The 12,515-nt window shown below is 41.3% G+C and overlaps 1 protein-coding gene across 2 annotated transcripts; it reads right to left on the bottom strand.

Moving 5' to 3' along the window:
• Positions 1 to 396: 396 nt before the first annotated feature.
• Positions 397 to 10,669, bottom strand: b3gntl1 (UDP-GlcNAc:betaGal beta-1,3-N-acetylglucosaminyltransferase-like 1). 2 transcript variants are annotated; one of them, XM_034539688.1, is made up of 13 exons: positions 10,594 to 10,669; positions 10,260 to 10,373; positions 9,812 to 9,928; positions 9,620 to 9,719; positions 8,667 to 8,731; positions 8,130 to 8,195; positions 7,216 to 7,311; positions 4,394 to 4,489; positions 4,056 to 4,180; positions 2,271 to 2,406; positions 2,085 to 2,153; positions 1,857 to 1,931; positions 397 to 929 (listed from the first exon to the last, which is right to left on the bottom strand). In XM_034539688.1, the coding sequence occupies exons 2-13, from the start codon at positions 10,347 to 10,349 to the stop codon at positions 849 to 851; spliced, it is 1,116 nt and encodes a 371-aa protein (XP_034395579.1). In that variant the 5' UTR covers positions 10,350 to 10,373; positions 10,594 to 10,669; the 3' UTR covers positions 397 to 848. The 2 variants fall into 2 exon arrangements, with proteins under 2 accessions (XP_034395579.1, XP_034395588.1); XM_034539697.1 differs by lacking the exons at positions 8,130 to 8,195; positions 8,667 to 8,731; positions 9,620 to 9,719; ... (1 more) ...; positions 10,260 to 10,373; positions 10,594 to 10,669 and adding an exon at positions 7,931 to 8,008.
• Between the last annotated feature and the right edge of the window lie 1,846 nt (positions 10,670 to 12,515).

Genomic DNA, 12,515 nt, shown 5'->3' with positions numbered 1-12,515 from the left:
TAAAAATTCACAAAAACCTGGATTAACTGAGCTCCTCGAACATGAAATAGTTCGGAATATAACCTACATATTGATGTTTTTAAAATCCTATTTTTGTGAGTTTTAGAGGTAATGGTTGGCCGATTTTGTTCCCTTTGGACAGAGCCAGGCTAGCTGGTTGTCTCATCCAACAACAATAACCAACAGAGACTTGTGGATTGGCCTTGACGTCATCTGAATCCACGTGTACGCATTAATAATCCACCCATCATCCGAATGAATTATTTTCCGGCACACATGTGGACATTTCATTTCATTTGATGTATGAGTGTTTTCTTTAACGATTTACTTTCATGATTAGAGAAATCAGAAATAATGTAATATTGTCACCGCAGCAAATAACATGAAACATAGGAAATAGAAACTAAATATTTAATCAATGAAGTTCCGCAGCCGTTCCTCATACTGAAATACGGACAGCGTTTCTCACTTGCCTGATGAAAAATGAAGCAGCAACTCTAATCTGCTCATCTGTTCACATTTTGGAGAATGTCATTAATATTTTCCTAATTAATTATGTATTATTTCACATACATCATTAATAAGTCCCACCCACCATAAATAACAATGTTAATGCAGCAGATCTTGCAACTTTGAGAACTTTAATTTTCCCCCCACACAAAACGCATCTTTTAACACTTGAAATCCATATTAACGTTCTCTTTCCCTGGTCTTGCTGTTGTCATTGACCGTGTCCCAGTGTTCAGCTCACTCTGTATCATCACCTGCCTCTCCCTCAGTTCGTGTGCTTTCCTCTCAGCCTGTTAAAGCTGCAGGGCTCCTCTTGTTGCCTCCGTCTCTCTGAGCAGTCAGTTGAAATGGTAGAAATCTGTTCCTTCTTTTAGCAGCAAAGAGTTGAGATTTTCCTCCAGAACGCCTCCTGTCATGTCCTACAGATGAAACAACCACAACAACAACAACATCACGAGAGAAACAACAGGAACAGAGAACAGGGCGGAAAGTAAATCCCCACAAAAAAACATATTAAAAAGAATGATTGTTTGCCCTTCCACACTTCCATTTTCATTATCTTATAAATGACAAGTTAACTAAAGTTAAAGGTTATCTACAAGCTTTAGAGATTCAGACTCACCAACAACACAGCAGGTTTAACTGTGGAAAATGTACAAAGCTTAAATGATTTAAATATTTGTTGATTAAGTTATTTGACAACATGGTATAAACAAACTGGTGTGATTCAGTCCAGGTGTTGGTGTTAATGTGTGTGCACGTGCGTGTGCACGTGTGTGTGTGTGTGTGTGTGTGTCACAGAGAACTGGAGAGGGAGAATGATTGAGTCCAGGTCTCCTTGTCCTCTGACAATAATTACTTCTCCCAATTCCCATAATTGAGCAATTAGTAGCCCCCGTAGGTGGGGTCAGTCTAGATTTGACATCTGAATCTGGCTAGGTGATAAATAGGCAATTAGTGATTTGGCTGCCAGTACAGAAGGATGTGTGTGTGTGTTATTGTAAATTAATTAAAAACAAAAGAATACAATGAGAATGTAATTATATTGGGAAAAGACTAAGAAACAGCAATGAATATGAGCTGTACAAAATGTAGAAACAGTGGTAAAAACATCAGATGTTTGTATGAACGTCATGTGATCAAAGATCAGGCTGATGACTACCCATTTCCTGACTGTCCCCTCTGTGTGTGTGTGTGTGTGTGTGTGTGTGTGTGTGTGTGTGTGTGTGTGAGATGTCCTGTGCTGGGCACACGCCCTTGATCATTATGTTGTTAAATTAGATTACAAGACTTGTGGGACAGGCGGTCAGAAACACCAAACATACAACACAAAGTCTTCAGCTCACCAGTTTGACACAGATAATGAATGGAGCGGAGGCATCTTTGTAGTGCAGAACGGGGATTTTGGGCTTCGGTCTTTGCTGGAGAATATTAAGAGAAAGAATCATTATTGGTCACAGCTTCATAGAAATCTAATTAACTGGATGACCAATAATTTGAGTTTCTATCTTGGCGTGGCTCACATTAAATCACAATAAACATGTTGTATTTGGTATCCCAGTGGCTGGACTCACCTTGGATTCCTCATATGTGTAAAAGCCTTTCTGGATCTTGTTCTCATCGACATCACAGAAAGCTTTCACCTGATAAATTAACCAGAAAAGCGGTGAAAGCTGGCACACACTCACGTCCCACATGAAAAGACTTTTCCCACCAATTCTCTGGTTTCACATCTGACTGCATAGCAGGAGGTGGCATACCTTCTCCTGATTGGTCGAGCTCAGGCTTCGGTACAGCTTCCGGCCCTGTTTCCCGGCGTTCCATATGGTGAAGCTCTCCCATTGGCTGAGAACTCGCTCCTGCAGGAAGTCCACTCGCAGCTTCCAAATGGTTTCCCTGGAAACAGAGATGAGTGGAGGATCAGAGGATGAACACAGAAGAAGGTAGCTTAAAAAATAGAAAAACTGTAAATATTGTTTGTGTAATTCTTTTTGTAAAACATATTTGTTGTCATACTTTGCTTTAAATCTACTCTTTGAATTAATTTTCCAAGAGCATTTGATTAATAAAATAAAAATGAGGACTGAATTTTGATATACAGTCTGATTTTACAAGTGGATGGTAAAATTGTGCCTGTTTTAAATTAGTTCATTTTCCTGTTGCCTGCACTTTGACTGATATCCACAGCTGTACACCACACACACACATGCGTCTTCACACACTATTCATGCTCTTAACCTCTTCTTCCCCCGTCTCTCTCTCACGCACATGCACGCGCACATACACACGTTGAGTGAATGTATGGACACATTCACAGGAGGCTCTCTGCTCTCATCTTCCGATGTGAGCGCCTTACTGGGAACAGTGGGCCTCATATGCCAAACAAACCCACCACCATGGTTGAGCGCGGGTGGTCTCCAGATTACTTTTCTAGACATTCTCTATGGGCTTTGATTCTAAGACATGGCAGTAACGTGGCAGAGATTGACTATAAACTGTATTTGTATACACATACTGAAGCCTTCATCCTCCTAACACCCTGCAGATCAAAAGGCTAACACACTTTCATGCACTTTGGTACATACGCCGACGCACTTTGGTACACACGCTCACATTTATAAACACAGCCTCTCTGTGTCAAGAAGCCTCTTGTCTCAGTTACTGTTTGGCACCATAAAAACTTTTTTTAAACTCACTTCTCACCTTACTGACAACGCCTCTACAATTACACAATGTGTGTGTGTGTGTGTGTGTGTGTGTGTGTGTGTGTGTGAATGTGTGAGGGAGACAGCAAGAAGATGATGGTTTTATCTGGCTAAAGAGAGGAAGTAGGTAGGCGTAGGATGGGAAGGGGTGACAAGAAGTGGGGGAGAGTGGAAAGTAGGCAAGGCGAGCTTGAAATAGGCATCCAAAAATAGACCGATGATAGATGAAGACAGAGAGGAGGATGATCGGTGAAGGAGTGCGTCAACATGGGCAGATATACGAGCAGCAGAGAGACGCAGGGGAGAAAGGAAGGAAGGAAAGATGGGATGAAAGGAAGGGAGGTGTGGGGGGAGGGGAGGGAAGGCAGGATGAACCTTCTCCTTTGGTGTGTTTTAACATTTGAGGCCCTCGTACGCACCTGCAGACACTACATGACCTTGCTGAAGCACAGGCAGCGGCAGGAGTGTCAGACCCTTCGCACACGCACACATGTTTTCATGACTTTTGGGGACATTACATTGACACAGTCACACACACACGGTTCACAACAAGACCCGACTCCCACAGCGTCTGAGAGATACTGAACATTCCACAGAGGGAAGTAAAGTTTAAAAATCCCTGATTCATATGCTGGGAAAGTGTCTGGAATTCCACATCCAACATATTTTGAGAATCTTAAGAATATAAAAACATGCGTCTGTGGGCAGGCGAGTGCATATTTGTGTGTTAGAGTATCAGAAGATCTGGGATGCCAGCAGGCAGCTGTGAGTATGTAGAGGAGCAACACTGTGTCCAAGTGTGTGTGTGCAGCAGGGGAAGGTGTGTGTCGTGAGACTGACTCTGTAACGGAGTGAGTGGTGGCCTTCTCATGGTAACGGTACACCAGCAGGCACTGATCGACCCTGGCCACGCTCCCTCCCTGACGGAGACTCTGGTAGAAGAAGAGCAAGTCCTCGGGGACTCCCTAGAGAGGAGGAGGTAGAGTGTGAGATACAGGTTGACGATGACAGTTTATAACTGTAATACATTTATTGAATATGTGCAAATGGAGCTCAGGTAAGTTCAGGTGGAACATTCTTTGGTTCAATATGTTGACACAGTGGCTGGGTCCATTGAGGTAATAATACTGATTAAGGGAAGTAAGTGCTTTGGTAGTAGTCTGGGCTTATACTCTCACCTTGCCTCCCTCGTCAAACGGTCCAACCTTCAGGTACCAGTTCCTTGAGCAGAACCATGTCGGCATGACGACTGTGGGCCCATGAGACGTGTACACCTGAGACAAGAGAACAGTTCAGATTATCAGACAGAACATTTGGATAAACACAATCCAGTAATTACAATGTATCATATAATACTGAGTTGTGGACATACAGTAAGTGGCCATACTGGTCACTTTACGTCTCGCTCTATTTTAAACAGATCCCAACCGAGCCTGCGTTTGGGATATTTCTGGGTGTCAGCAAAGAGCCTTTGGGCCCCGTGTGGGGGGGGTAGCCCCCAGGCGCAGGGTGTGCACCCTTAGGGGAGACATTTGATGACCAACATGTTGTTACAATGCTGTTTGTTGTTATGTGGATTAGTGTTCCCAGTCTCTCACACACACACAAAATCAGCAGCCTTTGATCACATGACGTTCATACAAACATCTGACATAATATGCAACTGATCTGATGTTGAATAAAAGTCAATGTGTGATTCTTCAGGAAATGTTGATGGCACTGAGGAACAGAAAATATGACATGCCTCTCTCCAAAACAAGTTTATAGAAGTGAGACTAAAAGGGAAATACAGAAGGACCAGTACACCTTAGTACATATGTTGTTGGGAGTATACATATAGTTTTATCATATGCATATCTCTTCAAATGGTGCAAGAGTTCCCAGGATATGTAATTAGATTAGCTCTCTCTCTCTCTCCCATATCTGCTGAAATCTGACCAGGATTTGGCGGATGGCTCATGGAAATTTCCGATTTGGCTTTTCAGTCAAAAGGAGAAGGCGAAACTTCTAATCCTGCAAACAAAATGGTTCAAAGTGCAGCCGCATGTGGTCTCTTACAGAAGTGTGTGCTTCCTGAAGTGTGCAGAGGAAGGACACACACTTCCATCCTCTCGCAAATGATCTTTGACTAATGACTATGTTTTGGCCTCTCCTCCTTCTTTCTAACGACCACCTCTTTAACACTCCAGGAACACATGACAGCACCTACATTTATTTCTCTTTCTATCACCAACTCATTTAATCCACTGCTGCCCTCCTGTTCTTCCTTTCTTGTACTTGTGTGTGCGTTTTGTTCAGTGGTGTTGTTGAATTTTGAATCTGAGGGTCATTCGAGGTTGAGCTGTTTCCTCCTTCAACTACATCATTGTGCTTCACTTACTGTGCGTCTCTCTCTCTGTGTGTGTGTGTGTGTGTGTGTTCTTGGTTGAAGTTAAACGCTGCACAACTGAAATGCATTGCAGATGAAGAACATTGTGAAAAACATCTGGATTCAGCCAGTGGAACAGCTGGATGGAATCTAGTGTGTGTGTGTGTGTGTGCGTGTAGATCCACCTAGTACATATTCTCTCCCTTCTGTTGTAATATTGCAACATTTTGCAGATGTAAGCTCTGGCCAAAAGCATGAATAAGAATGAGTTCTGGGAAACCAGGGGACAGAGAGAGAGAAAAAGTGAGAGAGAGAGAGTTGGTGTGGATGTGAGAAGTCAGAGTGGAAGGTCTTAACCATATCTAATGTCCTACAGATGAACACTCTCGGTCCACCTCTGGATCAAGTTAAAGGAGCCCCACCCCGAGTAAATCTCTGGTTTAACTCATTTAGATTATATTTCTTTACCCAGAAACTGGAAGTAAAGGCGGATAAAGCGAAGAAATAAAATGGGAAGGGAAACGAGCTGCCTGCAGAATCAATGTATGATCTCATTCTCATACTCCATGAAACCTAATATCACATAAATATCCAGGAATGCCTGCTAAGGAGTTATGCAGACGGTGTGTGTGTGTGTGTGTTTTACCCATCTTGTGAGGACATACATTAGATTACACAGTCACATTGTGGGGATTTGCCTTCTTCTCAGGGACATAACTTATATCATTACACCTTAGGGTGAAGACTTGGTTTAAGGATAGAATGAGGCTTAGGCTGTTAGCGGTCATGGTTAGGGTAATGAATGTAAATCAATGTCCCCAAAAGTCATGAAAACACAACTGTGTGCGTGCATGTGTGTGTTAAAGAGACAGTGGGTCCAGGTTGTCTTGTATCCTTGGTTACAGTGTGTTTTGTTCGGACAGCAATAGTAGACTTCCATCTCTACATAAATAGAAATACTGCCAGTGGTGTCACAAATCAATATAGACTATTACTTAGTGATTAACTAGACAATTAAGATTTTGCTAAATAATAGAGGGATAATAGAGTCATAAATGTTCGCTGTGAATTGGCAGATGACACTTGGATTCTAACTAATCACAACTTAATCACATATTTATTAATTTCAATATCTGACACAGCAGGAAACTCCTCCTTTTTCTGTTTTGGGCCATTAAATCATGGATTATGAAATCAAATGTGGGTGAGTGGGGAAAGTAATGGCAAACGTATACATTTTGGAGATGGGTTTGTTTACAGGAACTTTCACACATTGATGCAATTCAATATGCATTACATATCAAAACGTCTATTGCAGGAGCAGTTGAAACAGAAAACAGCTTGCGGTTCTTTTGCCTGCAAGATTAACGTTTCCACTGCCAACAGTTTCCACTACGGACTTCTCTCAGCACACAGCTGGCAGCGTGACCCGTTTCCTCTGGTGGGACCGGGATGGATGGGGGGGGGTCACAAGTGATGCTGCGTCCTCCGTCCATGCCACCGCCACATTTCCGTGGAAACTGCGGACGGCAGGTACGTATCCTGTTCCTGTGCGACCTGGTGGCTGCCTGGCAAATGACCTCTCGCATACACGTAAACACACAGCACCAAAACACACATGCGGGTATTTACCTGCGTGATGAGCTGATCCTGAGAGATTGTGTTGATCCAGCGAGTGTAACGCTCAGTCGATCCCTCCGGAACCCTCTGAACTTTACAGCCAATCAGCTATTGTGAAAATACACAAACGCCATATGAGCATGAACAATATTTTCCTTTCAGGAAACATTGAAAACATTTGCTGACATTTTAGAAAAAAACTGCAATAAACGTAACTAGTAAGTAAGTATTTTTGTTTTTATAGATTAGTGTTAAACTGAAATAGATCTTCAGACTAAAAAGGTACATTTAAGATTAAATAGTCTCACAACTACAAAGAAAAGTTTAAAATCTTTGTTAAAAAAAAAAAAAAAAGTATGTAGATGATATGATGAAATACTCAATTACCCAATACATGTATTAGTAGAATGACCGAAAATGTATTTGCAACTATCAGTTGTACCCTTTTTCATACTTACAGACCAAATCTCAGAGGAGAGCGGTCAAGGAGAAGTTAAGAGGGGCTAAAATAAAGAAGGAGGAGCTTATACACAACTGAATAACATGCTAGAGGACCATATTTCTATCCAGAACCATAAAATATTACAGCCATAACAAAAAGAGGCAGGTTGTTTGTGCCGGGCGGCAAGCCCACTGTCTCCATGCTGTCTCCCTCACTTCCCTCTCAAACTCAACCTTTGACCTCCGACCTAGCAGGCCAAAGAAAGCATCAACACCGGATACTCACACTGTTCTGCATGCCAACTGCATGGAAGCAAGCGCACAAACACACTCACTCACACAACCATGAATATCTTTGGGGAGGGGTTGGTCAGAGTGAAAGAGAGAGAAAGGGAAGGGGTGTGAAAGATGTGAAAAGAAAAAAAGGGGAGGAGGGGTGGAGGAGGAAAGGAAGTTAGTAAGCAAATACTTGAGGGAGAACTTACAGTGTTTGGGTGGAGGAAAGACGCCTCATACTGCAGACGAACTCTCTGGGGCAACATAACGTCATCCTGGAGTACAAAACACATCAAGTCAAATACATACCACATGTTAATTATAGTGAGCATTCAGCGTCATGTGACAACATGACAACAAGTACACAGCAGGTTACATTAAGTACAATAACTTACTTGGCCATCATTTACTTATTATGCTGTCTCTCTGAATACCTTTGTGGTGTTTTTTTGTGGTTTTGTATAAGATTGTGCTCTACAAACACACTTATGTGACACAAATATGTTATCTGCAGTTTGGTCAAAAAAGGTTTATATCAGAATAAGAATCAGCCTTATTGGTCAGGTACGAGTACACACACTGCAAACATCTGTATGACTATTTTTGCTCTCATTGTACAAGCCCAGAAATAGAAAAACTGCCACTCCTATGAACATAAACATATATATCAAATGTTGCGCTCAGCTCATTAGTCCTGACAGGTCCGTCAAACAGTCGCACACTCGCACACACACACACACACTTACCGCATCCTGAAAGCACAAATATTGTCCACAGCTCTGAGTTATTGCCTTATTCTTTGCATATCCCACTGAAAAACAGAACAGTTTATGTTGGTTCATTGCTTTTTATATGCCTCTGTAAACTTGTATGTTGGCATGTGTAAGTAATTATTATGTTCAACACTTAAACGTAACAAAATAACGTGTCATTTTATTTTTCTAAATGTGAGACCATACCATATGAATGAAACAGTGAATATTGTGCAGTTTTATGATTTACATTATTCTTTCCTGGTTAAGTCAGAGTAATATTAAAAAAACTATAAACTAGTAAAATTAAAAACCAAGCTTCTTCATTACAAACAAAACACACAATTATTGGAGACTCAGAAGAATATGTCTCGTTAAAATAATAATAAATGTTCAGTTCTGGTAGACACACGGTTTAAAGTGGTCCTTTTGTTTTTGATTCTTTATTCCTTCAAACAATTCATGTGTTAGTCGACTAAGAATTTTCTTTGGCCGACAGCCCTAACACATATTTAAGCAATAAGGTTCGAGAGGCAGGACTGTATCATACAATAATGTCCGGTTCAAGGGTGTTGTTAGGCTACGCATCGGGCCTAACAATATATTTTTAACACAAGGTCCAATTACTTGAGCTCTTGACCTACTTTAACTGCCTTCACAGCATGATACCTAGAACCCCAGAAACAGACAATGTCAGCTGTATGTAAACACCTGACCAAAACTGTAAAGCATCCAGTGGGAAGATGTCAGAGTCTGGGGAGTTACGAGCTATCTCCAGAACATGAGATACGTTTAAAAAAGCTCTAGAAAAAGCTAGTAAGTGGACTTTTGTGTAGAATGAATTAGAAAAAAGGGGCATGTTTCACATCTCATTCATCTGTCTCCTATAGAAAATTGATTTGTGAGGTCAAAGTTTGACAAGATAATCAACCTCGAAGTCTACTGACCTCCTCTGGGTTGGGCCGAGTTGTGGCCGGAGATCACCACTGAGATGCCCCTCGCCTCCAGTCGCTCCCTCCAACCCTCCACCACTTTCCTGGAGTCATCCTAAAACACACACACACACACACACACAGGTTGAACTTCAACTGACGTCTCATTATTTTGAGACAAATAACCAAAAAAACAAACACACTTACAGTGCTTGCATCGTCAAAGACAGAGAGCTCCATGGTTCCCAAGAAGTCTTGGTGTAATATGGCCTGCAGGCCTTCATCCAGCCAACTGGAGGCGTTGTACATTGGCATGGTAACACTCTGAGCACAGAAAACACAGAGAGATCGGACAGTCAGTGCGACTAACTATTGCATGAACAAGCAGCCATGAATACCACATAAAGAATAACACACAGTCAGTTCACAGGGCTCAGCAGCAATACAGGTGATGGGATACATTTGAGTGAAAACAAATGGTTTACATTATGGTGCAAATCATCAAGTTAATTCAATCGATAGCTTCAAATGTCAATGTTTACACCTAAGATGGCCCAATTCCTCAAGCTGGCACATCCTGCGGTTCATCCTGCTTTACCTCAGGAACGTTATATGCATGTTAGTTGTGTCAGGGAGGCGTCAGTCTGTCACCCACCACATCCAATGCTCCCCTCTCCTTCTCCCGACTTCCTGTCGCTGCTTCTGCTTCATTTTCTGTGGTGCGGAGCCGCTTCGATGGGCTCATGTCAGCCTCCAGTTCGTAACTCACCTGGGCAAAGACACAGCGTTAGCTGACACCTGATCCCGGTTGATTAAACACGGGATGTAACGTTTAAAAACACGAGCAGTGACCCACGCGGGCTCCACGTTGATAACAATGTCAGAAAAATACTAATGTTTGAATTGTTCTCGGTGTAAAATGTATCCAGGTCAACAAACGTCATCTCTTGAAAGGTACGCTGTTCGTTTTTAGTGATGCTTAAAGTTACATTTTCAGCTAAACGCGTCGTCCAAAATCGCAGCGCGCGGGCAACGGCGTCACAGCTTCCGCAAACATTGAATACCAGACGCTCATTGGCTGCTGCAAAATACGGACTGGCGCTGGATTCGCTGTAACTCACTGTCAATCATCAGGAACAGTGACGCTCCTCACGGTGTGTAAAACAGCTTTGTGTCTTGGTGGATTTCTATGTGGAAAGTAAAACAAATGTCTTGAACTTTTCTCTCTAAAGAAAAAATAAAATAAAAAAAGTATATCTTAAACAAAGTACATGTAAAATAAATTGTGAAATGTGAAGTATTCCCACATCCCTAACTGACAAATCATCATTCATGTTCAATCAGGATTTATTGTTTTAAATATATATTCTATATTTTATTAGACATTTTGCGAACGTCTCCCTAGCACTTCATCGTTTGTGTCTTGGTAGTCAATATTCAATTATGAGTCATTCTTGAGAAAAGGTCCACTTACTGGACATTTTCCACAGCTTTCATCCACATCTCATGGCCTTCATTAGCGGGTGGAGTTCGCTCAGTCCTCATGGGGATTGTTCAGTTATTGTGAGACCCAATAATGGGATTTCTTTCACCTAAACAGGTGGTTATACGTGACAACTTTTATTTTACAACAGTAATGAACCTTCAGGCTTAAGAATACATTTCTATTTGTTCAATGAATTCAATTGATCATATAAATCTGCCCTTTTACAACATAAGACAGTAACAGAATTAAATGTATTAAGGGAAATAAAGAAACACATGGTTTTAATAAACACATGTAAAAAGCAACTACAATTTATAAAACACAGAAGGGCAACTGTCAATTAATATTATTGATAAAATGTAAAGAGTTCTCTTTTTCTGTTTTTGCAAGTTCTGTTTGGGCAGACTAATTCTTGGTGACATATGACAGAGCAGCTCTATAGCTTTCCTGTAGAGTTTTAAATAGGGAATCTGATCAGTGTGTTTCCAAAGTTGGCAGCTGCAGCATTGGAGGGTTTAGTTTGTCTTGGTGAGCAGACAGAAAAACAGGATGGGCTGAAATATTGTTTTTGACCATTGTTTTCATTTTCTCTCTGAAAGGTAAGTACTTTAATATAGAGAGATAGAGAGATAGAGAGAGAGACTTAGTGTGTGTGTGTTTGTGTGTTTCCAACCAATAGCAGGGAGCAGGTTTAGTGCACTGTGTATGTTGTACCAACTCCAGGTTTGTCAGTACGTGAGTCATTCTGAGTGACTAAGATATATTTAAATGAACAATAACTGTAGTTACTGGTACAACAAAATGAACATGAAATGAAACAACATCAGTCCTGGATTACAAAACATCCAAACTGTTACCCATCAGATCAGATTAGTATCAGATTAGTATTTCGAGACAGAGTTGGCCCCCTATTATTGTCATATTAATCCTCTTTTTAAAATTAATTCTTTCATTTGTGTCCTGATAAAACAATTCATACAATAAAAAGCCTGGAGGAACGTAAGCTGCTTAACGTCAATGTTATTTTTTTATGAAGTCCAACATTTTATTCCACACAGACACACAGTCCTCCTTAATCAGGGCACCATTCAGACCGGATGTAGTTTAGAGATCTCACTCTAGAATAAGTGTTCCCACATTGCAGCAGCATCTTAATTGGACAAAGCTTAATTTATCACTCTGAATGCTTCTTTAAATTGGATGAACGCCTCACTCGGGCCATGAACAACAGCTCCAGGGGGAAACAGACCATGGCCAAGATCAGGATTTTTTCTCTCATGCTTTAGTGCATGATGAATGGGATCAGGAGAAAATCTGTCCTGACTGTACAGATGCAACAGCGCACATTTTTGTCTTACTTTCTTTCAAAGCTCTGGCTAATCGAGATTTATCGTTAAAGAGCGCTATGCACAATTAACCATAAGG

Source organism: Cyclopterus lumpus, chromosome 1 (assembly GCF_009769545.1).
Source record: "Cyclopterus lumpus isolate fCycLum1 chromosome 1, fCycLum1.pri, whole genome shotgun sequence".
In the NCBI taxonomy this organism is placed as follows: Eukaryota; Metazoa; Chordata; class Actinopteri; order Perciformes; family Cyclopteridae; genus Cyclopterus; species Cyclopterus lumpus.
This window is presented reverse-complemented; position numbering and strand designations above follow the sequence as displayed.